The 27692-nt window shown below is 41.9% G+C and overlaps 1 protein-coding gene across 1 annotated transcript; it reads left to right on the top strand.

The window, feature by feature from the left end:
* Positions 1–855: 855 nt before the first annotated feature.
* On the top strand, positions 856–27692 carry MBD1 (methyl-CpG binding domain protein 1). Its single transcript, XM_018559331.1, has 17 exons — positions 856–1034; positions 1117–1247; positions 2758–2869; positions 2944–3092; positions 4766–4851; positions 6038–6078; positions 8074–8217; positions 13290–13430; positions 14306–14362; positions 15862–15987; positions 17441–17494; positions 20660–20821; positions 22841–22957; positions 23070–23162; positions 24071–24172; positions 24268–24348; positions 26711–27692. The coding sequence occupies exons 1-17, from the start codon at positions 1020–1022 to the stop codon at positions 27155–27157; spliced, it is 2058 nt and encodes a 685-aa protein (XP_018414833.1). The 5' UTR covers positions 856–1019; the 3' UTR covers positions 27158–27692.

Below are 27692 nucleotides of genomic sequence, written 5' to 3'. Positions count from 1 at the left end.
ATTAAAGGAAGGCTTGAAACCATTCACCGTTGGGTTGTAGTGCTGCCTGCAGGAGGTTTTGACACTGAAATACAAAGTAACTGTAGGCCAGCCCTCGATAACCCTCCTACTACCAACATGCTACCTCCATCCTACTACCTGTGGATGATCACACCTGGAGGCAGTGTGCGTTCAAGTGCTATTGTCCACAAGTACTCGCAACATGTGAGTGTTTTGAGAATGGCCTGCAAACGGCTATGGGTGGTGGCAGCTGACATTGTGTTGTACAGAGCTTCCCACCAGCATCAGGTCACATGAATCTCGGGGAGGAATTGAGAAGACTAATGCGAAGTGTGAATGGAGCTTTACAGGTCTTCTCCCTCCCTTAGCCTGTGCTTGGGCAATGAAAAGAGAAACAGCAGACCGACGAGCTAATTTCTCTCCCTCTGCAGTCTCCTCCTATCAGCATGCTTTGTACTGCAGCATAACTGCTTGTGCTGCTTCTCCCAGTCTAAGATCTGCTGTACAGGTCCTACAAGAGGCTGTTTAAAATCTGGAACCTGTACTGCTTACATTTACAAAATCACATTAAAGGATGTATTAATTGGTTGGACTTGATGGACTAATGTCTTTATTCAACCTCAAATACTATGTAACTATGTAACTATGTAATAAATACCAAGCCGTATCAGTTTGTGTTTTTTATATCTGGAGTTCACCTTTAAATCTCCAGCATCTCTGAGGAACAGAAATATCCGCTTGGGTGCACTGACCCTTTAAATAGGCTTATCCTAGTGAAGAGGATTGTGTAATGAATTACACTGGTCCAGGCTGCATGCATTCAGGGGATGGGGGAAGGAGGCCGTTAACTGATGGCCCTCTTGTGCTTAAGATGTCATTAGAATCTGTTCCTGGCTTCCAGCGCATTGCAGGGTGTTCCTGTCTGCTTCACTTCCTCCCACAGCCTTTTACTGTGGGTTGGAATAGCAGGAATTCAGTGAGTCAGAGGCTCTGGCCCAGGGTTGAAGCTGTGAGCATCCATGTGTGTCTCCAATGTGAGTGCCTGTCCTACAGCTGCATCTGCCGCAAGCTCTGAGGCCCATTTATCATCCTGTCCCCTTGTTCTTGTTTTTGCAGTTCCACGGAGCCCCTCTTACCATGTCTGAGGGCTGGGAAGACTGGCCACTGCTGGGCCAGGGCTGGAAACGGAGGACAGCCGTCCGTAAATCTGGACAGTCCTGTGGACAGACAGACACTTACTATCAAAGGTATTGTTCTTTATGATCAGATTGTAGGTTTAAACTGGAACTAGAGGCAACAGCCCAGAGTTGTTGTTGTCAAGTGACAGATAATCTGCTTGCTTTCTGCCTGGCTGACCCAAGCTATTGATCAGTTGTGTTGCATTACATTTAATCATGCAGAACTAATGCAAAGTTTAGATTAGATCTTTTTATATTACAGTTAAAATAATTCAGCTTAAAGGTCAACTATGGCATATTATTTTTGTATGAATTCTGAGTTACTAAAGTTTATCCATTTCAAACTGACAAATGTCAATGCATGCTGCTCCATTGTTTTTTATTTGCCTTTTCATACGCATGTTTTTAGATCCTTTCTCTAGCATCACTGTGGATGTCAAACACTGCTCAATATCTGCTGAAATAGTTATCCAGCGCTCATTGTTTTCAATCTCTGTGCAGCTCTGCTACAAAGGAAGAGCATCCTGCATATGTAATGAGCAAATATGGCTGGTCCCATGTACTTGTATTATGATAAAGAGTATCTGCCAGCCAAATACACTATAAAAGTGCGTTTTTCAAACACCAAAACCGTGATGGATATCACCGCTGTTTACGGTTTTTCATTTAAAGTTGCAGTTTGCTCCTGCTCTCTGTATATTACCCATATTCCTTTTATTTTTTCTTTAGCCTGGATTTGTAGCACTGATATTTTATACGGTACAGACCTGTTTGGATAAAATAGTAATCGGTTTATAGACTGTGCTAAAGGAGCTGTTAAAATAGAATGCCAAAACACTGACTTGTATAGCACCTTTGCTGTCTTGCCTTCATGTCAGGATGAACGAGAGCAGCTCGGTGACGCACGAGCGATCAGGAAAACTCAAGTTTGATGACATTTGGCATTGCAGTCAGGTATTACATTGGGTACAAATTACTTTAGGAAGCATAAGTCATCTGAAAGATTTATAGGTGAAGCATGGCTAAATGTTGTTGATTGAAAGTTGCCAGAGGTCTTGTAGCTGTCATCTTTTTGCATTGCTGACCTCCTTTCTGAAAATGGCAGTTGACTGGCTGTCTTCTAATCCACTTCCTTTATCCTTTATTTCTTTCTGAATTGGACACCTGGCATCAGCATGCAGGTCAGCCAGGTCTGAGAAAAATCAGACGTCCTTCTCCACATATTTGTTAGGGAGGACACTGTTTCAAAGTAGCTAGGGTATGAGCATTTTCATGAGGGGTTAGTAATGGCAGCTTCCATTTTTTTTATTAAATGATCATAGATTTGATTGTTTCAAACATTTGTTTTACACAAAAAAGAATTGAGCTAAGTACAGTTACATTTTTGCCAGGACCCATCGTTCTGTTTGGTACAATTTATTTGATTGGACCACCCATGTATTGCTGTTGAATTCTGAACAATAAAATATTAGGCTGACTATGTTCAGATAGGGCTTGTGAGTTCTTTCTTTGATCTTTTTTCTGTTTCTGTTATGTATATTTCCTGCCATTTACTTATCTCGAGCTTCTTGTCTGCTAGTCCCACTGGGCAGCGCTTCCGCAGCAAGCCTGAGCTGGCCAAGTTCTTGGGAGAATCCGTTGACCTGTCATGCTTTAATTTCAAACACGGAACTCTGATCCCACCAGAGAAGGTAGGAATGTGTCTCCTAGGATGCAGAAGGTGGTAATGTTGACAGGCAACCACTAATGACATGTCTGTTTTTAGAGGAAGAAGAATAAGAAAAAGAAGAAGAAGACATCTCCATCGTCTCCAGCGACCCCAACATCTCCAGGGAAGACGGAGAAACTATTATTTCCTCTTCAGTCTTCTGATGAGCACCAGCAAAATGGGAAGAAGGATAAGTCGGTGGTCGCGTAAGTTGCTTGAGTGGGAAAAACCTTTTCATATTTGCCAGTTACATTACCTTGGTAGAGGCAGCAGAAGTGTCACTGTATTCCTGGGAAATGAGAGGCTGGGTAATTTTGACTCTGTATTCACTCGGCTTCTTGTTTCTTTAATACTCCAGTAATCTCCCATACTTCTCAACTCCGTTGCTTGTCCACCTTGGAGTTTTGGGTGTTTTTGATGCCATTTGGGTATTTCAGCTCAACCTGTTACATTTTCCACAACATAAAACAGATAAAACTCCAGCAGGAATAATGGAAGTCCCTCATAATGGCCGCAGCATATTTGCAGAGATTTCAACAATACAGTCAAATGCTAAATATTGTCAAGTAGTTATCACTCCAGGTTCTCCTGCACATCTGCAATATCAGATTTGTATAAATGTTTTAAAAGAAAAAATCTAAACCATTCTATAAAACAAGTGCACGGTGTAACAAGTGCATGTTAGTGCTTGTATACTGCTTGTCCGCCTGTACATAGCTGATTAAACCAGTCTTACTAGAAAAAAGGAAGGCACATGCTCCTTCTTTGAGGTTTTGTATATTCTGATCTCTCCTACCATTTAGCAGTGTTTCACAGCAGGGCTGTCAAATAGGCTGGTTGGTCATGAGATGTTTATTTGTAATATTTCGAGTTTATCTGGCTAAAAAGAAACCTATACCTTTTTTCTTAGCTCCGATCATAATAATAAAATATACAAATGTCCTGCTGACTAAATCCTTATAGTTCCCTGCACCGTCATCTTTTAATTGGCATTATTATAAACAAGGCCTGTAAAATGGCAGACCAGTATGTTACTTGGTTTCAGAAACACCCTCTATAAAGCCATCTGCATTTTTTTAAATATACATTGATAGATTAGAGGGAGGTGGTATTGATGCTGCAGTCTCTTTCAGAAGTGCATATGAAGGGTCTGCAAGTTTGGCTGCATGATGAGAAAAATAATGCAATGTGTGTAGAAAAAAATAGATACTGCAAAATGTTTGACCGTATAGACAAAGTGCTTCCACCTCCATTTCCTCAATACTTTTAGGTTGTGAATGCACAGTGCAATTATTCACAGTGTAAGCAAATGTGTCTAAACTAAATCGTCTATGTCCCCTAAATCTTAAAATGACCATTAGTAGGGATGTACAGATACTGAGAAATTGGGCGAGTACTCGTACTCGATTTAAATGCTCCAGATAAGGGAACTTCCGGTATCAGGAAACCATCTCCATGCTCCCTCGTCACTTGGTGACGAGGGAGCATGGAGCCAGCTTTCTGATTGATTGGTTGAGAACCTGGCCAATCTGGAAGCCGGGCGGCGAGTCATTATCCGCCTCCAGCTTCCTGGCTGTCCAGAAAGCTTGCTCCATGCTTCCTCGTCACCTGGTGATGAGGGAGCATGGAGCCTGCTTCCCGGCTAAACAGGAAGCCAAGCGGACGAGCCATTACACCCCGCCCGGCTTCTTTAATGCAACTTCCGGTAACGGTATTTGGTATCGGCGAGTACTGACAGAAAAATATCTGTACTCTATACCGTAAAACCTGTATCGGCGCATCCCCAGCCATTAGTGTTTCACTTGCATGACATTGCTGTCTAATCACATGAATTGACAAGTGCAAAGAAAGGGAATCCTTAATCGCACTTCTCTTCTAGGTGCTGCACTAAGTGCAAGGTTTGGTACTCTGGAGTCGAGTTCGGCCGTTCAAAGCAAACCGTTTGGTACTGTGCTGACTGTCGCGGTAAGTCACTTTTAACAAAAATAAGAGCAATGTTCTTTGATGGTGGATTTTATTTTTGTTTTGTTCTGTAACTGCCACTGAGATTCTTTCCGTCTTCAACCTTGCACTGGAAAAAACAAATCAATTCTGTTTTGTATGTTCGCTACCTTCACTGTTTCCTTTCTGATTTTTTTTTTTTAAAGAACTTCAGATAAAACCTTTTATTAACCCTTGCAGTTGGGGCTACCCCTGTACTTCAAGGGTTAACCGTTCATTTTCATCAAGGTGCTGAAATAAAAAGTTGTGCTCACCCAAACCACAGAGACAGGCAGCTGTCACAGAGCTCAAGCTATGCACAACGTAGTATTTGGCCAGGATATAGGGTGAGATGACAGTGGGGTGAGTAGGTGACTCTATACAGGGCTCCTCACCCTGTTGTCCATAGAGCTTGCACACTGTCTTTTAACCCTTTGATGCCCACATCTCTAGAAGTGGTTACTCCGGGTAGTACGCTTTTCCATTTTTTTTTTATTGTTTCTAGCTTGTGTACACACACTTGCATTCATTAATTAGTCTCTCCAATACTTGGCACCTCAATTGTTTTCTACAGTTGTTCCCCCCCCCCTTTTGGTTTATTATCTGCCTCAGCTGTTCACTATTCTCTCCCCAGAGAGAGAGTTAAAGCATAATAGGGAAGGGGGTTGCATAGATCAAAAGTTGTTCCTTTTAAAAAAAACAAAAACATTTACAGGTTGTTAACATTAGCTCTAATAGTAAAAGTAGACTTAATATGAACAGGTTGCATGTAAACTCATTTGACTCCAGTTGGATGAGTCTGCTCAGTTGGCTGCCTTCTCCGTGACTCTTGTCTCCAAGACGACACTTTTTTTTTCTTTTGCAATATCTCCTTTTCTTCCCATGTAGCTTATAAAGCTCTATCCAAAACCTATTAGCCAAAGATAAAGAAATAAAGGAGTTGATGGAGATCAGCTAAATATTTAGTGCTGATGGCAAGCCTCTCAGGATCGGAACCCCTTGATTGACATTTGGGGAGCATTTTGTTAAAACAATTACCAACAACTAAATTTATTTTGAAATAGCCCGGAACCTTTTAAGAGCTGTAACACAACTGCAAATCAACTCGCCACAGTCACATGACAATTGCCATGTAATGTGAGATAAAGGTTTTTATCATCTTTATTCTCAGCTTCTCGAAGAGCATTTAACAAGGAACAGAAGCGGCTGAAGGTGAGTCTCTATGTAGTGAAATATGTGTTAGGGGGTATTTGGTGCCCCAGGTCCATCACTGGTCTTGCAGTGTTGTTGGCGGTCAACCCATCTAAATGCAAAGCCAATGGTTGCGTAGTCCACTCAGTCTCTGAAAATGCTGCATTCATTCAGAACCATTGTGCTGTGTTTTAGGCAGAGGTTATGGGTGATCATTTCAATTTTAACTGCTTTAGCAATTGGCTGGTAAAGAAATTGGACTAAGAGAATCTCAAAGGGTCAAAAGTTTTCTACAAAATTTCTCTAATTTGGTAAAATGGTTGAATAACAATTTTGACTGACTGTGGCTCCCTTTTTTATATTAAAGCCACCTCTGGGTCCTCTTGTCCTGCATCGTTCTCTGCCTCCTGTAGGGTTGGCATCATGTTTACTGGGGAACTCGTATGTAATTGAGCCTTGATCCTAAGAGAGCACTGTTTAGTCTGGACTCAAAGGACCACTGCATCTGTCCATTGCTCTGACGTTAGTTAAAGTTGTTAAACAAACAGAACTCTGCAAATTGGGAATCGGCTACGCATGTAACATTGGCTGCGTGTTATTCCAAACTTCCCTTTTACAGCCAATATAAAAGATAAAAATATCTTATACACTATAGAATTTCTTCATTTATAGGAGTACAATGATAGGTTTGAATAGTGCTACAATAGTGCTGGCAAATATTATTGTCCTGTAATAATAAATATATTAATTTAATATAGTATACAGTGAGTGCTGAACTTTACCTCTGCAAGCTCTATGAATGTGTCTGCTACCTTCAGGCCTTCAAGCTACTGCAACTGTGAGCTTGTTTCTATTTTCTATTTTTCAGCCTCTCAGGGCCCATTCACACACATTGCAGTGATGGCACGGTACAGCGCAGGTCACTGCAAGGACATATAGAAGACCATTGTATTTTAGGTGTCCCATTCACACATATTGCAGAGATGGCACGGTACAAAGCAGGTCACTACAAGGACACATAGAAGACCATTGTTTTTTAGGTGTCCCATTCACACACATTGCAGTGATGGCGCGGTAGGACACATAGAAGACCGTTGTTTTTTAGGTGTCCCATTCACACATATTGCAGTGATGGCACGGTACAGCGCAGGTCACTGCAAGGACACATAGAAGACCATTGTTTTTTTAGGTGTCCCATTCACATATATTGCAGTGATGGTGCGGTACAGCGCAGGTCACTGCAAGGACACATAGATGACAATTGTTTTTGCCCCATTCATACCACCACATGGGTGTGATGGGCAGCATGCTCTTCTGCAGATTGCCACATGGCTGTGTACCTGAATGGAGTGTACACATACACTCCACATAAAGTTCAAAAAGAAGATAAAGTGTAATCAGGGACAATCCTGACCATGTGTGATACAACGCACCCTGACAGAGCCGCCACAACGCACTAGCCTGTCCGCTAAAACAACGTTTTAGCAGATGGGCTAGTGTGAACAGCCCTTTGTTTTAATGTTTATCAAACCATCATGAACTCTGCTATCAAATAGCCATCCAATACCAACAACTTGTACTGACACTCTTACTTGTGAGGATACCAATATAGGAACTGCTATTGCCTTTGGCTACACGGAGCCTTGTGTTGGGACTGAGTTTTGTTTCCTCCATAGGTCTGCTTTGCATTCTGTGCTTGATGTTCTGCAGCCTTCGCACTTACCTTCTTTTTTTTCTTTGTCCTTTATGCCTCTGGCTTCCTATATGACTTTCATGTTGGTATCTTGCAGCTGTGCTTTTTCTTATTACCACGCTGATTGCTCAGGTGATAATCAAAGCAGAGTCTCCTACTTTTTGAGAGAGCTCAAGATAAGGCCTACATAAATTTCTAATGTGTAGAGTTCACTTGGAGGGTTTCTTCAACAAAACAGGAGTTTCATAGAATGTTTTGTAGTATGTGAAATTGGTAAATTATACAGGTGGGAAATCCTGTTATTATCTCCTTCCTAACTTCAGAGCATCGGCTGTGGTAAATGTGCTGCATGCAGTTTGACAGAGAACTGTGGTTATTGTTCGATATGTCTCCTCCGTTCCCACAACCCTGAATTCGGAAGCTCCTGGAAATGCATGAAAAGGCGCTGTCAGAAGGCTATCCAAAAGGTACCGTTGCAGCAGATCCTTTTGAAGTGGCAGCTCACGTTACTTTTGGATTGTACAATCTGATAAATTTAGAATCACGTTTGGTTCACACCCATTAAAAAAATGGATTGTGTTGTATGAAGTACACAAATTCTGTGTGGCAATATTGTATGAACATTTTCTGCATATAATGGAAAGTAGACTTATTTTTAGGTGTAACAAATCTAACTTTGTTTTTGTGACCAGTATAAGAGCAACATGTTCCCTCATCACTGGTGCTAAGCATTCCCAGGAATTTTTATTGGTTTCTTTCTTGTCCATTGAGGGACACATGAATTCAGATACTGTTATACTGCTGCCTCCAGGAGGATTTGGATGCAGGCAATCAAAAATCCATAGGCCATCCAGAAAACACCTCTTCCCAGCATGCCCTAATTTTTGCAATGCCATACCCTGCTGGGCTAGATGTTGCAGGGCTAACCTGTAATGTGACCTTCAGCACTAGTTTCCACTTTTGGCACTTTTCAAATGTCGAGTACTGGTAAAAGTTAGTCGTAGATTGCTTTCCAGGTCCAAAACCTTGGCTTTGCCCTTGCCTCAGCACTTGCACTGTCTCTGAAGACCCACTTTTATGAGTAGGCTGTTTGGGCTGAGCATCGAGAGCTACCTCGTTATTTTGACTGCTGAGTACCTTCCAATTTCCCTTTTTTTTCCCCCCCCCATCAGTTTCATCATAGAAGGGATTCATGCCTAAGGATTAAGTTCTGTGTGGAGTGAAGCGCATGTTCTTCGCACTCTTTCCCGTCAGTTGGCATTGAAGAAGCACCTCCTGCTTGCAAGAGCCATGTGGAACTTGGAAACTCAGTTCGTGCTTACTGCCTACAGTGACTTGGTAATCTTTGCTGCCGGACCCTATGCCAACTTGCAGACAGCTGGGTTTTTTGTACCTAAGGCTTTGCCTCATACCTTAAGCTACTTTATCCTGCCTTGTGGTGCAACATCTCTTTTCATCGTTCTCTGATCTCTCTAAAGCTTTAGCAGCCTCAGAGCCATCATCCAGTAAGATTGTCCATGCTATCTATCTCCAGTCTTTGACAGACAAACCTTCTGCGGCATCACAATGTTCTGTAGTTATCCCCAAATTAAGACATTGTGTCTGCTCTTATTAATAGGGCTGCAACAACTTTATTTTATTGTTTATCCGATTAACCGATTAATCAAACTTTAATAATCGGCTAACCGATTTTGAAAATAATCGTTAGCTGCAGCTCTACTTATTAATGCAGCGCACTACTTTTGAAACATGGGGATCAGCTACTCACTTCTACCTTTGCTGCCTGCAGTCTAAGATCCTTTAAAACATCTATGACCACTAATACCTTCATGGTCCACCCACTGTTTGCAGTCTTCTTTGGGAGACTGAAAGCACCTTAACAAGATGTTTGTACCTCCCATCAGTCATTTGAGGAGGACTTTGTTAAAAAGTAGGCTGCCTCTTCTGTTCTGCCAACATCCTATTTTAACCCTTTCGCTGCCAAGCCCTCCGGAACATTTTTCAAATCAGCTGGCCAAGCCATTTTTGAATTTTCTGCAATTTTTTCCTATTGATTTGATTTTCAACTGCTGCGTTGCTAGCGTTTGTAAAAGACCCCCCCAAACCATATATTTTCTGAAAGCGCAGGCCCGGTAGAATAAAAAGATGGTGATACTAAATTTGTAGGCCCTGCGATAATTGCGCAAATGTTTCTCAAATTAATATTGAACCGAAAAAAATACACAATTCAATTGTTAAAACACACCAAAATTCCTATCCGTGCACAAAAAAAATTATTTTCTGAGTAAATCTAAATGGATGAGAGACTCCAGATGCCGGCGGCGGTGCCGGCGGGGGGCACCCGGTATTTTTTAAAATAGCGGTCATCAGCCGCTTGTGAGCCGCTGATGACAGCTATTAATTTAAAGGGGACAGTCTGCTGAACAGTTCTACTATAAGCTGATGGTCGCTAAAGCGACCATCAGCTTATAGTAGAACTGTAAATGCCAGGTCCGTACGGCATACTGAGCTGGCCAGCTGGAAGCACTTTTGTAGCTCCGTACACCGTACGTCCTTGGCAGCGAAAGGGTTAAAGTGTCTACCATCCCTATGGAGGATGCATCTATTGTTAAAGACCCCACTGTCAATTGGCTGGAGATCTGCTCTAGAGGTTTGTTTTCTCTGGCAGCTCCTGCTCTGCAACCTGTTTTTAGCCATACTCTTAATCTGTCAATCCCTAACTGGCTATTAGAAGATATTTGATCACTATGCAGTTGATCCCTTGGTCATTGAGTATTTACAGCTAATATCTGCAGCCTTAAGCTACAGCATAGATGGGTTGTTTGAAGTCTCCATCAATCTCCGGTCAGTGACTACAAGAAGGATGTTTTGGCTAAAGTGTTGGTCTTCAAAACCTGTGTCAATAAAAGTGCTTAATCTACATGGACAAGGCATCCTAAAACAAAGTGTCATTGCCCAAGTTCCTGTGGCAGAACAGTTTTCAGGGGTTGGTCTCCAGCCTGTTCAGTTCCCAAGCCCAAAGGGGCATTTGACCTATGTTGGACCTTTTAAAGCTCTGTTTTCATTTGGGCCCAGAAATTCTCAATGGAATCCATCAGGTCTGAAATAGCCTCACTTAGTCAGGGACACTTTCTGGCCTCTGGATGTCAGGGATGCGTACCTGCATATCCCTATCTTTCCAGCACATCAGCAATTTTCTCACTTTTTGCTGTTGGTCCTCTACACTTCCAATTTGTGGCCCTGCGATTCCATTTATCCTCAGCACCTCATGTATTAACCAAGCTTCTGACCTCAGTACTAGCTTTCTATGCTCTCTGGGCATTCACATTGTGAGATATCTGGAGTACCTCTTGCTGTGGGAATGATGGACATGTGTTCTGGCGAACAACATGGCCCTGATCATCCAAATCCTTCAGAGGTTCGATTGGAGCCTTATCCTTCATAAGTCTGGTCTGAAACTAACTCTTCGTTTGCAATATCTAGGTCTAATACAGGCTACAGCTCAAGCCAGAATTTATCTTAACTCAGGAGAAACTTCAAACGCTCCACTCCAATTGTAACCTTCAGTTCATGAGTTGCCCAACTTTTTACTTTTGCATGAGATTCCTGGGGCTGGTGGTGGCTTCCTTTTGAGGCAGTCCCATTTGCCCAGTTTTGCTCCAGACCCCTACAACTCAATATTCTGCTCCTATGGGATAAGTAATTTCCATTCCTGGACAGACGTGTTCATCTGGCACTGAGGACCAGGTAGTTCAGCACCATCAAGGGACAGGTCTCTGCTCTTGCCATCTTGTTTCAGAGACTGGCTTCCTGTTCATTGAGTAAGACCTTTTTATTCAGGGTGTCTTCCATGTGGATTGCCCTGTTCACTCCCTTGTGACTCCCTGGGAATTAAACTTGATTCTCAGCTCTTCCACCCTTTAAACCGATTAGAGGTATTCCTCTTTCCAGTCTTACTAAGGTGGTGTCTCTTGTTGCCACTACCTCTGTGAGGAGAGTGTCTGAGCTGTCAGTTTTTCCTGTAAAGAACCCTTTCTGGCTTACACAGGGGCAAGGTGCGTTTGAGGCACAGAATGTCTTCTAACCAAAGGTTGTTTCTGCCTTTCACTTCAACCAGGACATGGTTTTCAGGTTTCTTTGCCCAGCTCTAGCTCCTCCCCTCCATTGCTCAGATGTAGTTCGGGCTGTGAGATCTCTCGGTCACAGCTTGCTTCATAAAGACAGACTTTATCATACCAGATGTTCCCTGTAAGGTCTCATTTACACTGCCTGTACACAGCCGTATCGGGCTGTTCCTGGGAAGGACAGGGAGCTATGTGTGATTTGTACACAGCAGCCTGTTCTCTATGGGGGTACGCAGCCATACGCTCACCTGTCTGTGTCCGAGCACAGACACCTGCAGGGATGTGCAGTTTGGGTGAGCGTACGGCCGCGTACTCCCATAGAGAAGAACAGGCTGATGCATACAAATCACACGCAGCACCTGTCCTCCCCGGGAGTGGTGCGATATGGCCGTGCATGCTGCACGGATCTGTACGGGCCAGCTCTCATCAGTGTGAATGAGGCCTTAGGGTGAACTATCTTCTTGTGTCTCCACTTGTTGGTGGCTCAGGAGACTATTATCTAAGCCTATGGACTTTTTGACTCAGGCCTCTGTTCGCCGATTTGCCATGCTGCCAACTGGTCTTTTGTGTTCATGTTTTCTGTTCAACCAGGAGGATGTTCGGGCCTCTACTGATGCCGCTTTGGGTAGAAGATCCTTCATGTGGCTCTTTGAATTGCTGGCAGTCCCCAGTTTTGTTTGTTTTTTCGGGGTTATTTGCTGTTGCTCATCCCTAGGTAGGACTGATCTGAATCCCAGTATCCCTCAATGGGGAAAAAAGAGAATTGGGTTTTTTTGTACTCCCCGTAACATTTTTTTTTTTTTGGAGTCCATTGCAGGACATTGGTTCCACCCCTCTGTGTTTATGATCATGCTCTTGTTACTCCTACAAAACTGAGGCATGTTGGGAAGAGAAGGTTTACCTGGCTGGCCTTTGATTTTATTTTATTAATTTTTTTTGCTACTGGTTATAACTAGAGAGTATCTGAATTCTTGTTTCCCTGACTGGACTCCTAATAAAATAATTTTATGGTAAGTACAAAAATCCTATTTTCCATTCTCCTGAAGATTTATAGTTTATCTAAGGTTGTCTCTTCGAATAGGTATTGGTCATCTTTTGACAAGAGCCTTCATGGTAAACAGTGCAGCTCTCCTAATTTCCTGTTGTGTTTTTTATTTTTCTTCCTCAGTTGTGTGGCCTAAAATGTGGAATATAACATGGGTGCAAAAATGGAAAAAAGGGCCTCAGTCATGAAGGGGTTAATTTGCATCTTGATATTCAACAGTTATTTTAACACAAGCATGTCTCAAAAATATCTGGAGTTATTTTAGTAGAGTATCTACACTACACTTCTGCTTCACATCATTTCTTTACAGCTTTGGTGTATGTCATATGTTGCAAACAGTAATTGTTTTCATTCTATTCTTCATACACAGCCAGGTGACTGTGGAGAGTGTCAGGGCTGCACTGCAACAGAGGACTGTGAAACTTGTTTTGTGTGTTTAAAGAGGCAACAGAACCCAGAGCTGGAGATCAATAGGAAGTGTGTGAAACGTAGATGCCAAAAAAAAGTGACGGTGAGGCTTGGGGGATACATTTGGAACTTTACACCCCCCTCCAATCTTTTTCTATTTTCTAATCTGTAATGTATACAAACTAGTAGTTTAATCTTGGGACAGTAGGCCCCCTTGTCCTCACGGTGGCCATCTTTTAGAAGCTCATTGCAGAGGAGAGGGATGAAATGGGGTCTGTCGGTAACTGTCCTTTTCCTGATAGCAATTTTTAAGAACCCATTCACACTGAGCGACATGGAGAATCGCGCGTTTTCCCGCTGAGCGGCATTGCGGGATATTGAGCGACGGTGCACATTTTGTCGCGCTGCGTAGTGCGACTTTTGGGAGGGACTTTGTCGCTGCTACATTGGGCTCTAACCAATCGACAGCGGTCTTGATGTGACCTTCTATTCTTCCATATTGCTATGCAAAAGTGACCCTTCTGTAGCGCAATATTGCGCGACAAAGTCGTCTAATATCGCCGGGCCAAATCGCGTGACATCTGCCGAAAAATAGGTCATGTTCGAGCTACAAGCTTGAGCGACGAGCTACAGGCGACTTTGAGTTGACATGTGAACAGCTCCATTGAAATACATTGGACAAGCTACATTGAGCAACATTGCGTGGAAATATGCGTGAATTTGGAGCGGTAATCGCGTGGTAAACCGCTCGGTGTGAACGGGGTCTAATGGTATTAAGTATTGTAGCCTGGTCCCTTGTGAATAGGATAAGTGCATTTTAAAATTAGAGGTCACACAACAATCAATAAGTCATGTGTCAAAATAGAATTGGCTAGGCCATCAGGTAGAATGTCAAGCCTTAATTTCATACATTTAAAGTCTCATTTTAAAGAACTGCTTATTATTTATGGTAACTTTTCCTATTTTTGTGTTTTGCAGAAATCGGAGTCCAAATTATCTGTAATGAAGGATTTTGGCGCCAAAAAATTAAAAACAGTAAGTGTCTTGGGACTTACAATGGATTGGACAAACTAACTGCAGAAAGGCAGTAAAGAGTGGAACTCTGGACAACATTTTGTACTCAAATACATTTGGTACCGTGAGGAAGGTTCAGCTCCTCTGCCATCTTTTTTGGGCGGAGGGTGGGGTGGGGAGGAGACCTTCCTCCACTCCTGAGATCACTGACGGAGTGAGTACGATCTCTACAAGGCCCTGGGATCCACATATCAAAATACAGGAAGGAGTGTGCTGGACAAGTATAGAACTCCTGATATAATTATTTACAGTATCTACTATAAATCCATTGTGGGAATTTATCTAAATCTGGAGCAGTTGGCAACCAATCGGCAACCAATCGGTGTCTCTTCAGTTCAGTTAGGATTTGAAAATGGAACAGAGAAGCTGATTGGTTGCCATGCACAGCTGCTCCAGTTTTTATAAATCCCCCCCATTGTGTTTTAGAGGTCTGAACGCCTCCCTTAATCAGGGCTACAATAGAACAAATATACCTTGTATTGGCAACATTTAGAGAGATGTATCTAAACATCAATGTAATGTCATTGAGTGACAAATTACAGGAAGATATCAACAAATATTGTGCAGTGCTCGATAGGAATTGATAAGTTTTTAAAAGTACAGCATTATTGGGAAATACAATAGGAATACAGATCATATTACAAGATATAAGCATCACCAGCAATGAAACCAAAAAAACTCTATCAGGGGTAAAATCTTTTATTATAGCAGTTTGTAAAAAGTACATTTACATTGTTTAATGAATTATATAAGGACAATAATTTAAACACATATTTTAATGAAAAATGCTTAAAGTGAACATGTGTCCCAACTATGAATATTTACATATTCTGGGCAAGCACTGAAAGCACTTTAACCTCTTGCCGTCCGCCCGTAGTATTTTAATAGTTCTGTTGCTTCAGTAAAGCAAAACCACTTGTATAGTTTTGTGTTGGGGGATAGCAGAGGCATAGCGTCCACCAGTCTTATAATCTGAATATTAACCACTTGCTGACTGGGGTGTTTAGACCCCCTTCCTGGCCAGGCCATTTTTCAGTATTCAGTGCTGCAGTACTTTGACATTTATTCCGTCATACAACGCTGTACTGAAATGAATTTTATACCATTTTTTTAGGGACGCATGAAGCTTTCTTTTGGTGGTATTTAATCACCACTGGGGTTTTTATTTTTTACTATATAATGAAAATTTAGAAAAAAAAAATATTTTCCCCCCTGCGTTTTGTTATAAAACCTTTTTATTACTCAATTTTTTAATAAAATATAAAAGATGGGGTCACGTCGGGTAGATAGACACTTTTTAGCTTTAAAATTGCGTGTGCCTGTGAAATCGCAAAAAACGACCATACCTAAAATTGACCATAGGCGATGCTTTAACAGCTTTTATTGCGCGTCAGTTTAGTGTTATCAGTGATTGATGGCCCTAGAATTATTGCTCTCACTCCGACTGTTGTATGAAACAGCTGGTAACCGCTGTTTACCTTCCTGGCGGAATTCTGCCCGTGCGCACAGAAAAAAAAATCACCTACTTGTACGTCCACCTGCCGGGAAGCGTCCGCCCTTATTTTTATGATGGGCAGACGATAAGGGTACAGAGGGCTTTCCCTGTATCAAAGAAGTCTGTGGTTCGAGCATGAAGCAATTCTTAAAAAGGTTTACTTGTCTAATAACACTTCTTACTGGATTTCAGCTTTAAAACAAGTCTTTACTAACCTCTAGCTGTAGGAATTGTAGAGAAATTCATGTTCACAACAAATTCGCTGAAATCACAACTGCTCTCAGCTTATTTACTTTTCTGGTAGCAGGGACTTGGCAGCCTTCCAGTCTTCTAAAATAATATATACATCAGCCATAACATTATGAGCACTGAGAGGTGAAGTACTTAACATTGATTATCTCATTACAATAGCACCTGTAAGTGGGTGGAGTATATTAGGCAGAAAGTGAACATTTTGTCTCGGACGTTGATCTGTTTGAAAGCAGAAAAAATGGGCACGCTTACGGATTTCAGCGACTTTGACAAGGGACAAATTGTGATGGCTAGACGAGTAGGTCAGGACAGCTCCAAAACTGCATCTTTTGTGGGATGTTCCCGGTCTGAAGTGGTGAAGTGCCGCTGAAGGAAAGCCGCTGAACTGGCAACAGGGTTATGGGCGGCCAAGGTTCTTCGATGGGGAGTGAAGGCTGGACCATGCAGTCCGATCCAATAGAAGAGCTACTGTAGCTCAGATTTCTCAAGTGAATGCTTGTTCCAGTAGAAATGTGTCTGAACACACAGTGCATCACCGTTTGTTGCGCATGGATCTGACCCGTGTCCAATGCCAAAGGTGCCTACAAGGGCATCGGAACTGGACCACGGAGCAATGGAAGAAGGTGGCCTGGTCTGATGATTGGCATTTTTTCTTTTACATCATGTGGATGGCTGGTTGCATGTGTGCCTCTTACCTGGGGACGAGATAGCACCAGGATGCACTGTGTGCAGAAGGCAAGCTGGCGGAGGCAGTTTGGTGCTTTGGGCTATGTTCTGCTGGGAAACCCTTGGTTCTGCCATTCATGTGGATGTTACTTTGACACATAACCCCTACCTAAACATTGTTGCTGGCCAAGTGCACCACTTCATGGAACAAGTATTCCCTGATGGCAGTGGCCTCTTTCAGCAGGAAAATGTGCCCTGCCACACTGCTAAAATGGTTCAAGTATGGTTTGAGGAACACAACAATGAGTTCAGGGTTTTGACTTGGCCTCCAAATTCTCCAGATCTCAATCCAATCAAGTAGTAGTAGGATGTGCTGGTAAAACAAGTCTGACCCACGGAGGGCCCACCTCACAATTTACAGGACTTAAAGGATCTGCTACTGACGGCTTGGTGCTAGATACCACAGAATATCTTCAGAGGTCTAATGGGGTCCATGCCTCACCAGGTCGGGGATGTTTTGGTGGCAAAAGGGGGACCTACTCAATATTAGGCAGGCGGTCATAATGTTATATGTTATGGCTGTTTTTAACATCCCACCTCCCAACATTCTTTCCTTTTTGTTATAGAAATGGAGATTAATGTCAGAACGTGATGGGAGCAGTCTTCCAGTTAAGCATAAGGTAAGTGAAACTTCTTTGTATATTGCCTGCTTTCCTTTTGGATACCCTTTTACTGCATCACAATCCTAGACCAGTGTGTACAGCTTTTGTCTAGACCCTTTCTAGGGCCATTTGTCTGTCTGCTGTCCATCTCCAATCTTTGAAGGCCACAGATCAAGGTATTTTGGGCATACTTTTTCAAGTGGACTCATTGTTTCTGAAAGGGGATTTTGGTTTAAGCTCAGAAGTGGAAATCCCATTAAGTAGTTAGTGTCCTGAAATCATCCCTATCAGCAGAATTCTTAAAGAAGACCTGCATCATCTTTTTTTTTTTTACAAGCCAAAGTTTCCTGGCATGCAAGTGTCATGTGGTGTATGAATAATGTAGTCCCCACTTGCTTTTAGAAGTTGCATATACAGCAGTTTTATTTTCCTTCAGACTCACTACTTAGTCACTGACCACCAGAACACTTGACCTCCTGCTTGGTGTGGGTTGTTGGTTCACCCAGTCTTGGCAGCTCTTGAGCTTGCAGTTTTGAAAGTAGCTTTACATCTAATGTGACAACTTTACTTTTAAGGGAACCTGTGCATTGGCCATGCAGGACAAAACGGATTCGATGCAACTCCTACAGCATAGTCACCAATGGGAGTGAGTGGAAGAAGCCCTGTGAAATATTTCATCCTAGTATGAGGCTTATAATTATGTATAAGTTTTAATTACATTTATGAAATTATCCTTAAAAGAAAAAAAGTGGCATCCCTCGAAGTTCTCCAGGAAGTTTGGAGAATATTGCAAATAGCTGATTGGTGGGACTCGTATGAAAGTAGAAAACCTTTTATTTCAGTGCGATCTAATAAAAATCCACTTTGATACACTTTGCCATTGGAAGCAATGTGGCCCTCAACAATGGAATTGGATAGCCTTGCTCTGTTTCGCTTCTGAACTGCATGCTTGAGTATTGTGGATCTCTGTGTCTAGCTAGCTTATAGATACTTTCGCCCTGCCCATTCAGGACAAAATTGACAGTGCCTTTTGTGAAGGGCACCCCTGCACTAGTTACACTGCCTTACCAGCACTCCCCCTCTCCACTCCTGCCTCCATCTCAGCCGGTGACAATACCATATACTTCAGCCAAGGAGGAAAATGTGCCTTCCTCCCCCGTGACCATTATTGGATTTTAGTGCTGACTGCAGCAGAGGCAGAAGCTGTGATGTAGGGCTGGTAAGGGAATATACCTAGCGTAGTGGACCTTTTACTAAGGCACCATCTTCTAGCACTACTTGGGTGAGGTGAAAGTGTCTCTAACTGTGGTTTGTGCCATTTTTCTCTTTTCCTAATCGTAGAAGAAGTCCTATTATAAGAAAGTGAAGGGAAAAACTGAAAAGAAGAAACCCAAGGTCAGTGGTTTGATGTTTGACGGTCACTTGTTGGGAGACCTTTGCTGTTCTTTAGCCTATCCTGCTGCTGTTTTTATTTGGCTTTTTATGCTAGTTGTATTTTTTTGGTGTTCTTTGTATCATCTATCAGAAATGAATATCCTATTATTTTTGTAGGGTTATCATGGTTAGTGCTTACTATTTAGATCATAGTTACTGAGTTTTCATTGTCCTTACTGCATTACTAAATCTCTGTCCATGTTCTGCATCTGCCATATTTAGTCCATGTGTTTTACCATCTGCAGAACCTTGCCTTGTATTTGACAAAGCTTGCGTTTGCTTGTTAGGCATCATATTCTGTTTCCATATGTAGAGCCTTTCTATGTGTTTGGTTTGCTTGCATGCTTCCTATCCTCCTGTGTGCTGTATGTGTTCTTTTTTTCTTTGCCGTAAAGTGTTTTATGCATGCCATCCCACACCTGTCCTGTTAAATGTTTTTACTCCCTGTTCTCACTTGCTGAGGGCTCCTGTGCATTCTAAGGACAAGTCCCATTAAACTCACATTTTCTGGAAGAAAGTGAAGTGCATTGGCTTGTAAACAGTAGACTAAAGAGTGTTAGCAAGCCTTTTACAAAGTATTTAGAAAGCGTAAAGCCCATAAACCACACTTTAGTAGACTTGTAGACGCCTAGTGTATCTAAACCCAGATATAAAAGCCAACGGCAGGCTTTTAGCAAGCTTTAACACTGCTTTAAAGCAGACCCAGAAGCAAAAATTCAATTTATTGCAGCTTACCAATCCTTCGATATGGTGATTGCATTAGGGGCCCTGAAAAAACGAAAATGCATGCTGGCACCTTCTCTAAGGATTGGTAAGCTGCAGTATATTCGTTTCTTGATTTGGGGTTTAGACATTCTTTAAAGCAGTGTTTAAAGCTTGCTAAAAGCCTCTCTATTTTGTCTTTCGGAGTAAAGTAATTGATAGTTACTTTACCCCGCAATTTATAGATTGCTTGCTCCTCCCATTTTTCGACACCGATTTTATGGTTTCTGTTCTCTTCCACTGCCTCCTTTTGCCTGCCAGTGTGATGTGAAATACAGTGTACTTCTAGGCACAGGGGAACATGCGTCTCTCTCCCCTTCCTTCCACATTGCAGTACTAGGTGCCACAGCGGCCAGTCACCAAACCTCATCGCTGTCACCTGGGGGCATGTGGAGGGCACTTAGTCCTGTGCTAGTCCCAGACTTACCTGGAACGCAAACGTTACTTTTTATTGGTCTACAGTGGAACAGCAGTGCATGCTACAATATGAAGCAGTCTTTTGAGAAAGCCTGAACTCTCTTAAGTGCTTGCTAAATGTGGTGCTCTTTAGCACAGTATTAAAGCGGAACTCGAGGCATAGGGCTCAATGAAGAGTGAGAGATGGCTGGAATTAGGTATAAAATCTGCACCACTTGATATTTCAGTTTCGGTTGTATAGGCCTGATGCTTATTTTGCCGTTTGGGTTGCTTGCATCTTCTCATTCTCCCTATAAGCTTCCCTTGTGCGTCCCCTTGCATGCAGAGTCTTTTCATGCATGTAATCCTTTTACTTGCAGAGCCATTCCTGCCTTCAGGAATCCCCTAAACATCTTGTGTTTCTTTTCCCAATCCCTTTTCACCTTGCAGATATGACCCTATCCTCTTTTTTGTTTGTTTTTCTTAGAGATCCTTTTGCTCCTTATGCATTAAGTGCCATGCTATTAACTGCCTGAGAAAGCTTTTAGAGCACCTAATCAATACTGTCCCTCCCGCTATGTTCCACTGCAGAAGGTAGGCCGTCGCAAGAACCGAAAATGTGGCACGTGTGAGGCCTGCCAAAGGAAACTGGACTGTGGCGATTGTGACTTCTGCCAGGACAAGCCCAAATTCGGCGGCCGTAATCTTAAGAGGCAGAAGTGTCGCTGGCGTCAATGTCTGCGGTTTGCCTCGGTGGGTTTTCTAGGGTAACCCTTTCATGACCAGAGGCCATTGAAGTCTAGATGTTCAGATAAATTTTAAGAGTAACTATTTTTTTATACATATAGGGCTATTATTTGGTATACTTTTTTCCATAAAATCCTTTTTTCCGTTAAATCCTTGAGATTTTCAAAAGGGTCTTTTAAGGGAAATCTGTGCAGTCTGCTTGCCTGTTAAAGTGACCTGGGGTCCTTGGAGAAAGCATCATAAGTTTACTTTGAGGAAATCGCCAGGACACTTTAATATAAAACTGAGTCTCAAGTTGTCATGGTTTCTCTATATTATACCGATCCCCGCTCCTATTCTTTCCTAACAAACTTGACACAGCAGTTGTCTAAAAGAGCAAACAGACTATCGCATATATCAATATTCTACAGTGTCTAGCACTAATACTCTACAATTCAATAAATATAGGTGAAAAACAAATACAAATAGATCAAAATAAAACTAAACAATCAATCCAAATATGGCGGACCATTATAGAAAAAAGATGCTCATCCAGCTGCCAAAGTGTTAATGGTTATCCATCCACCGGAACCCTGCTCCTCCCCTATCCACGCTCTTCTTATAACCACCAGAAGCTCATAACATATTAAAAACATCCATAGCGTAATTTATTAAAACAAGATAAAAACCTTCATAAACAGAGATGCGACCGCTTTTACAAAATTCCTTTTTGCTTCTCAGAGTTGCTGCCAGCGGGTGTAAAAGGTTAGCATCAGCCAGATATTACAAACAGTTGTTTGGGTCGCACGCGGAGAGACTTGTTGTCTGCACTTTAAGGACCACTGGATGCACTTATAGACTCTTTCAAACTGATTGCTGTCATTGAGAGACTTGTTTCTTGCACTTTAAAGAGGACTTATTAACTTTTTTTCTTTTGGATTGATTGTTTATAGTTTTATTTTGATGTATTTGTTTTTAATCTATATTTATTGAATTGTAGCGTATTAGCGCTGGGCACTGGATAATATTGATGGTTTCTCTCTCGACTGCCCCCTTCCTCTTCTAGCCACTAAATACAGAGGTTAAACTCATGGGACAATAGACAATCATTGGAGGACGTGGACCAGAGTGTGATATTAGTAGGTCTGCTTGATGTGTGCATATTAATATGCCCCAGGTTTTTGGAGACCTACATCTGGAGTAGCCTGCTGTAAGGACCTGGGATCGCTTTGCAAGGGTTGGTTCAAGTGCTGCTTTTCTAAGCATGAGAGCAAAGTTGCACAGTGCATACATATATGGTATGCCGCTCTAGTCCACCAAGTCTGGTTGTAAGGCTGAATTCACATTCATATTGCATTTGCGATAATGTAAGTTAACATTTTTTTCCATGGTGAGTTGCCATTCATTTTTAATTGCACCTTAGTGCACATATACAGTAAAAACACACCTACAGTATGGTACCACAACACACAGATGTGAATCATCTGTGTTGTCAAAAATAGTAACTGTATAGAGTTCTCTTAAAGTGCCAGGCCAAAAACTTTTCTAGTTTCAGTTTTAAAAAATATCGGACCTACAATTATTTGTCTTTTTTTTGCAAAGTTTTTTTTTTTTTACCTTGGAGAACCTGCCAGTAATAGCACTTCTCATGGCAGGCTGAAAACACTAAATCACTGCCTGGCAATTGGGCTACTTATCTGGTCTATTGCATAGGCAGCCCAACGGCCAACCGAAGGAGCATGAAGATGGCATGAAAGCCTAAATCCTGCAAGATGCAGCACTTCAAATGTAAAAATGTTTTTTTTTTAATTGCTGAATATTAAGAACAGGGACTAATCCTCTAGGATGTGATCTGCCTCCCAGCATCCCTCATGGCTGACCATTCCACGCCACACACTTTCAGTTCTTTTGCCAACTGTGGTTTGGGGTTTACTCTGTGTGAATAAAGTTTTTCTCTATTTTAAAAGCTTTTTTTTTTTTTCTTCCTTGGGTAATGGAAACTCTCAGCTTGCAGTTTGCTTAAACCCTTCATAATTTATGTTTTAGGAAAAATATATCCCTGTGAATCTCAAGTCTAGCAATCACCCTGTGATCCTCGAGCGGCTTCAGAGAGAGAAGTTGGCTGCTGATGAGACGGAAAAAGACGAGAAGATGGAGACATTGGTCAGTTTCATGGTCGCAAGACCTGAGCTCCACAATTGTTCTTAATCAGTTGGACAGCTTCAGTTTTTTTTTTTTCCTTACAGTAGTTTATTATTTCACTGTCGCCCTCTAGCAACCAAAACTGGATGTGAAGCTTACACCTAGGTTGCCGATTATAAAGCTCGAACGGCTGGATTACAAAAATGGAGGCTTCACAGCAACCAATGTAAGTAGCACATGTAAAGGTACACATCAGTTAGAACTTAAAGCGCAGCTTGAAAACAAATGTAAAAAAAAAAATCTTTTAATGTAATATTTATAAAAATGACTCCAGGTGCTATATAACAATGTCTGTTTTTAGCATAGACCAGGTTTGGCGTGCCCCATCCTTTTAGGATTCCAATAATTTTCTGTGCAAGAAAATGATGCTCTCTGACATAGACTCTGTATAAGGATGGTTTACTCTCACTACTTACCAGTTTTTTGCCTAAACAGTGGGCAAGCTGAGTTCCAAAAGAGTGCTGTGTGCACTGCAAAACGACCCTTTCTGTCAGTTCAGGCAGATAATTGTGCAAGAGATTGAAAGATAGAAGTAAAGTGAGTGATCTGTATTGTTTGGGCACAAAAAAATACTTGCAGAGCAAAAAAAGGTATGTGCAAACAAGATGGCCGCCCCCACACAAACTGCAGAACAAGGAATGGTAAATGGGGAAAAGATCAGCTGCAGGAAGACCACAGGCAATACAGTTTGTTAGTTCTTTGCCCTCAACCTTTCTTTTTTATGCACTATTTCCAATGCTAAAGCTGGTACATTTTGCTCTTTTAGTCCCATAGGCGTCTAAAGGGCCTTTGCATCAGCTGCCTAGTCTGCAGAACAGTGCTTAGCAGGCAGAAGTGTCTCCAGATCTGATTGTTTTTTTGTTTTTTTTTCTTTTTTGCAGAAGTCTTGTGGTTCAAGAGATCCTTTTTTTAATAAACTGTTGTCATTGATACATGGCTAGTTTCAAAGAGCAAGTCTGCAGCTTCCATGTTTCTCTTCAGAAAAATTATAAAATCCTCTAACATGGTCTTAAATTGCAGAATTTGCACCCTGTTGGGATTGGTCATTGATTTTCTAACATATTCTTGTTGCAGGATGGTGGTGGCTGGATCATTGGCAAAGTGGAGACCAAACCGATAAAACAGGAGTGCAAAGAGAGCAATGAAGTCGTTCAGGAAATACAAGAGGAACCTCTGGTAGGCAGTATTTTTGATGCATGAGCGCACAAATTGCAGCTTTAACAAAATCTTCTTTTACCTTTTTAAAACTTGCTTTCTCACAAATGTTACAGGATCTTCACTGCCCGGTGAAATCGGAAGAGTTTATTGTAGAGACCGACGATATAGAGGCGGCTGATGAGAGCACTCCAGTGGTGAGTTGGCTTATTTGTTTTAAATACCTTTTGTGTTACTAGTTTGTGTTGCACACAAATACAAGTTTGAGATTACAGGTTAAAAAAACAAGCAATACAAACTGATACAAGGCATGGGATATACAACCTTTGCAATGTTTCTAAAGTAAGAAGTGATAACTTGGGGCCCATCTGGAGTTGTCGATGCTAAGCAGGGGCCACAAATGCAGTGAAAGAGTTGGCGATGGTCAATTTGAGTAGATCAGTAGTATCAATGTTAATGCTATATCTGACATTCAGAAGAGAGTGACGAAATAAGATATATTTTGGATTCATTAAAGTTAAAGGAGAACGATGAGGTGAGTGAAAATCACTCGTCCTCATAGTTTGAGCCGACGTGTGACAATGAAACTGTCGCACATCGGCTCAATAGATTGGGAAGTGAGCATACGCATACCGCCGCTCACTTCTCGATAGTGTGCCTGCAGAGAGCTTCCACCCCCTCCCCGCTCCGATCCTCCAGCGCTGAGTGGAGGAACGGACAGGGGAAGGGGCGGGTACAGCTGGCTCTGCCTCTAGATGGGCAGAGCCAGCTGTCAGTTGCCCAGCTGGGTAGATCTTGACAGTAATGTCAGGATCCATCTCGGCTGCGGCAGTCTCAGTATATCGCAAGCGGTAGCTCGCGACATACAGAGCTTTGGGTCACGGGAGGACGCTAGTATATGTCCTCCTGTGACCCTTAAGAGAACTATGGGGAAAAACACTTACCCCATAGTTCTCTTTTAAGGAACAGTAATCTCTTGAATATACGTACAGTAAGTCTTGTAGATCTGTGAAAATATAGAAGTATACATTGGTGATTGTTTAATAGGGAGGTACCAACTTGGGATTAAAGGGAAGCAGCCAGGAATAGAAGAGTGGAAAGAAAAATGAAAAGTGATTAAAACGGAGAAAAAGGACGGATCTTTGTTTGCAATCAGCCCCTCGATTTCATAAAGCATGGCTATCTAATTGAATACTAGTTCGCTTTTCACCAGCAAGATTAATATTGTTTTCACCAGTTCAGTAATCTGATTTTTTTTTTCTTGTTGTTGGGAAAACATATATGTAGAAATGTAAAAAAAAAAATTACAGAAATTAGGTGTCGGCGAACCCAAAAAATGTCTTTCCCTTATTGACGCCGACTATTTTCCTAAACTTGTGTGTTTTTAGGGTTTTGATTAAAAAAAAATATTGCACAGTGATTACTTGGTGACCCTGCCAGTTCATTATATCTCCTTCTGAGTGGCAACGCTATAGCAGATGATCCACAGTCTTCTGTGTTGCTACTCTGCCTGCGCATGCTCCATTTTTTGGGTTTAGGAAGCCGTCTAATTCCTCTTAGCTCCTCAGCTAGAGACCCCGCATGACACTCCTGCACATCTCTGGGGGCAGCTACTTTCACTTGTTTTCCTTGCATTTGTGACTGAAGAGAAAAAGTACTCTAAATCACATATGAATAATACATCTAAAAGCGTATGGAAGCACTGCTTGCTTACTGCAAATGCTACATTTTTTATTACAGAAACACAATATTCATTATGGTAATTTCAATTCTGGGGGTGGAGTTTAGGTAGATTGACAGTGAGGCTTTGTTTGATAACTGAGCGCTCCTGTTACACCTTGTAGCCTGCATATTTAGGAGCGTCTCACTGCCAGTCCACAAACTGTGCCCCAAGCTTTGAAATAATGATATGGAATATTGTGTTTTTGTAATGCAGTGTGGCAGTTAGAGCAAGCAAGGTATTATTTTATTGTGTTCTAGATTTGTTTTGTTTTTGTTGTCCAGTGTCAGAAAATATCTCCACCCACATAATTAACAGTGAGCTGCAGAGGTACAAAGTATAAAAAATTAGGTATTTATAGTAATTCCATAGATGTGATATAAGGACCATTTTTTTTAATGCCGTTATGCACTTGCATTAAATGTAACCATGTGCAAATGGGTTTACATGTAATTTCAAGGTTGGCTTAGGTAAGGAATTTAGTATTTTGGGTGTTCATGGCTATCTCTGGTAGGCCACCATGAACAAGGGGTTCACAAATGTACATTCTCAAATTTTTCAACAGTTGGCTCTTTGCTGTAATTCCATAGTCAGTCCCAGTGTTTAAATAAATAAAAGTTGTACTGCACCCTCTTTATGTTTTGTACTTCCAACTATTAATAGACTGAATATATTCAAAACCACTATAACTCTACTTTAAAATGTCGTTTATGGTGTGCTACCTGTACAACAGTGGAGGAATATATTCAAAACCACTATAACTCTCTAGTTTAAAATGTCGTTTATGGTGTGCTCCCTGTACTTGCATATCAATTTCATGGTTTAATTTTGTTTCACAGATTACACAGATCTTCAGCTTTGGTTCCTTAAACGCCAAAAACAGCCTTGACCCTGTTCTGCAAGAAATGTTGATGGAGTTGAAGGAGATCCCCTTGCCGGCCCACTGGGAGATCCTGTCTAACATAGGCCCCACTTTGCAGTTGGTGCAGAGGTCAAAAGCCTCAACCATGGCAGAGACAGTTGTTCACATTCAACCAGGACTTTACTTTCATATTGTCGTCAGAGAATACACTGTACCGTCCTTCCATGAACTCTACGAAACCCACCCGAGTCGGCTTACCACTGTGGATGAAGTGGTGGAGCTAATCTGTGACCTTGAAGCTTATCGTCCTTGTGCAGGCCTTCCCAGACAAGGGCCCCGTTCTCCAAATTGTCAAGTACTAGTATATGGAGAATGGTGTCCAGAGTGCAGCTTAAAACCTTGGCCTTCGGGATTTGTGCGCTGAATCGGGGAAGGTGATGGTGAGCCGAAGCTCAGGGACAAAGGAACTGCTTGTGAGAGATCATAAGTGAAGTGTTTTGGATTATACAAGAGCGCGTCTGAGACCTTCACATAAGAAGAACCTGTGTAATACTTAGCAGTGGTTCAGCATTGTGGATCATTTACCCCCCTTTACCACCACATGAAACTGCACTGTACTATCCTGCTGGATTAATAAGTTGTATGCATAGGTAGATGATGTGTTAGCCAAAGATGAGCCAATAATGGACCTTTATGGTTGTCCAATAGATAGCACGGGTTTACTGAAGGAAAATGGTGTATGGTTTGGAATCCAAGCTGAATGTAAGGAGATTAGCTTGTTTTAGCAAATGGTCAGTTCATAACTAGGCGTCACTAACCTGGCAAAGAAGTGATGCCTCATCCATCCCAGTTTCAGTACCGTGGACCAAATAAAAGCCATGTCTGTAGAAATGGAGGTTTTAATGTATTTAACTGCAGGGAGCCAATTTATGGAGAAATGCTGCAGGACAAAAAGTTTA

This window comes from Nanorana parkeri, unplaced genomic scaffold (genome assembly GCF_000935625.1).
Source record: "Nanorana parkeri isolate BGI_ZX_2015 unplaced genomic scaffold, ASM93562v1 scaffold389, whole genome shotgun sequence".
Taxonomy (NCBI): domain Eukaryota; kingdom Metazoa; phylum Chordata; class Amphibia; order Anura; family Dicroglossidae; genus Nanorana; species Nanorana parkeri.
The sequence above is the reverse complement of the archived record's forward strand: the minus strand, read 5'-3'. Positions and strand labels throughout refer to the sequence as shown.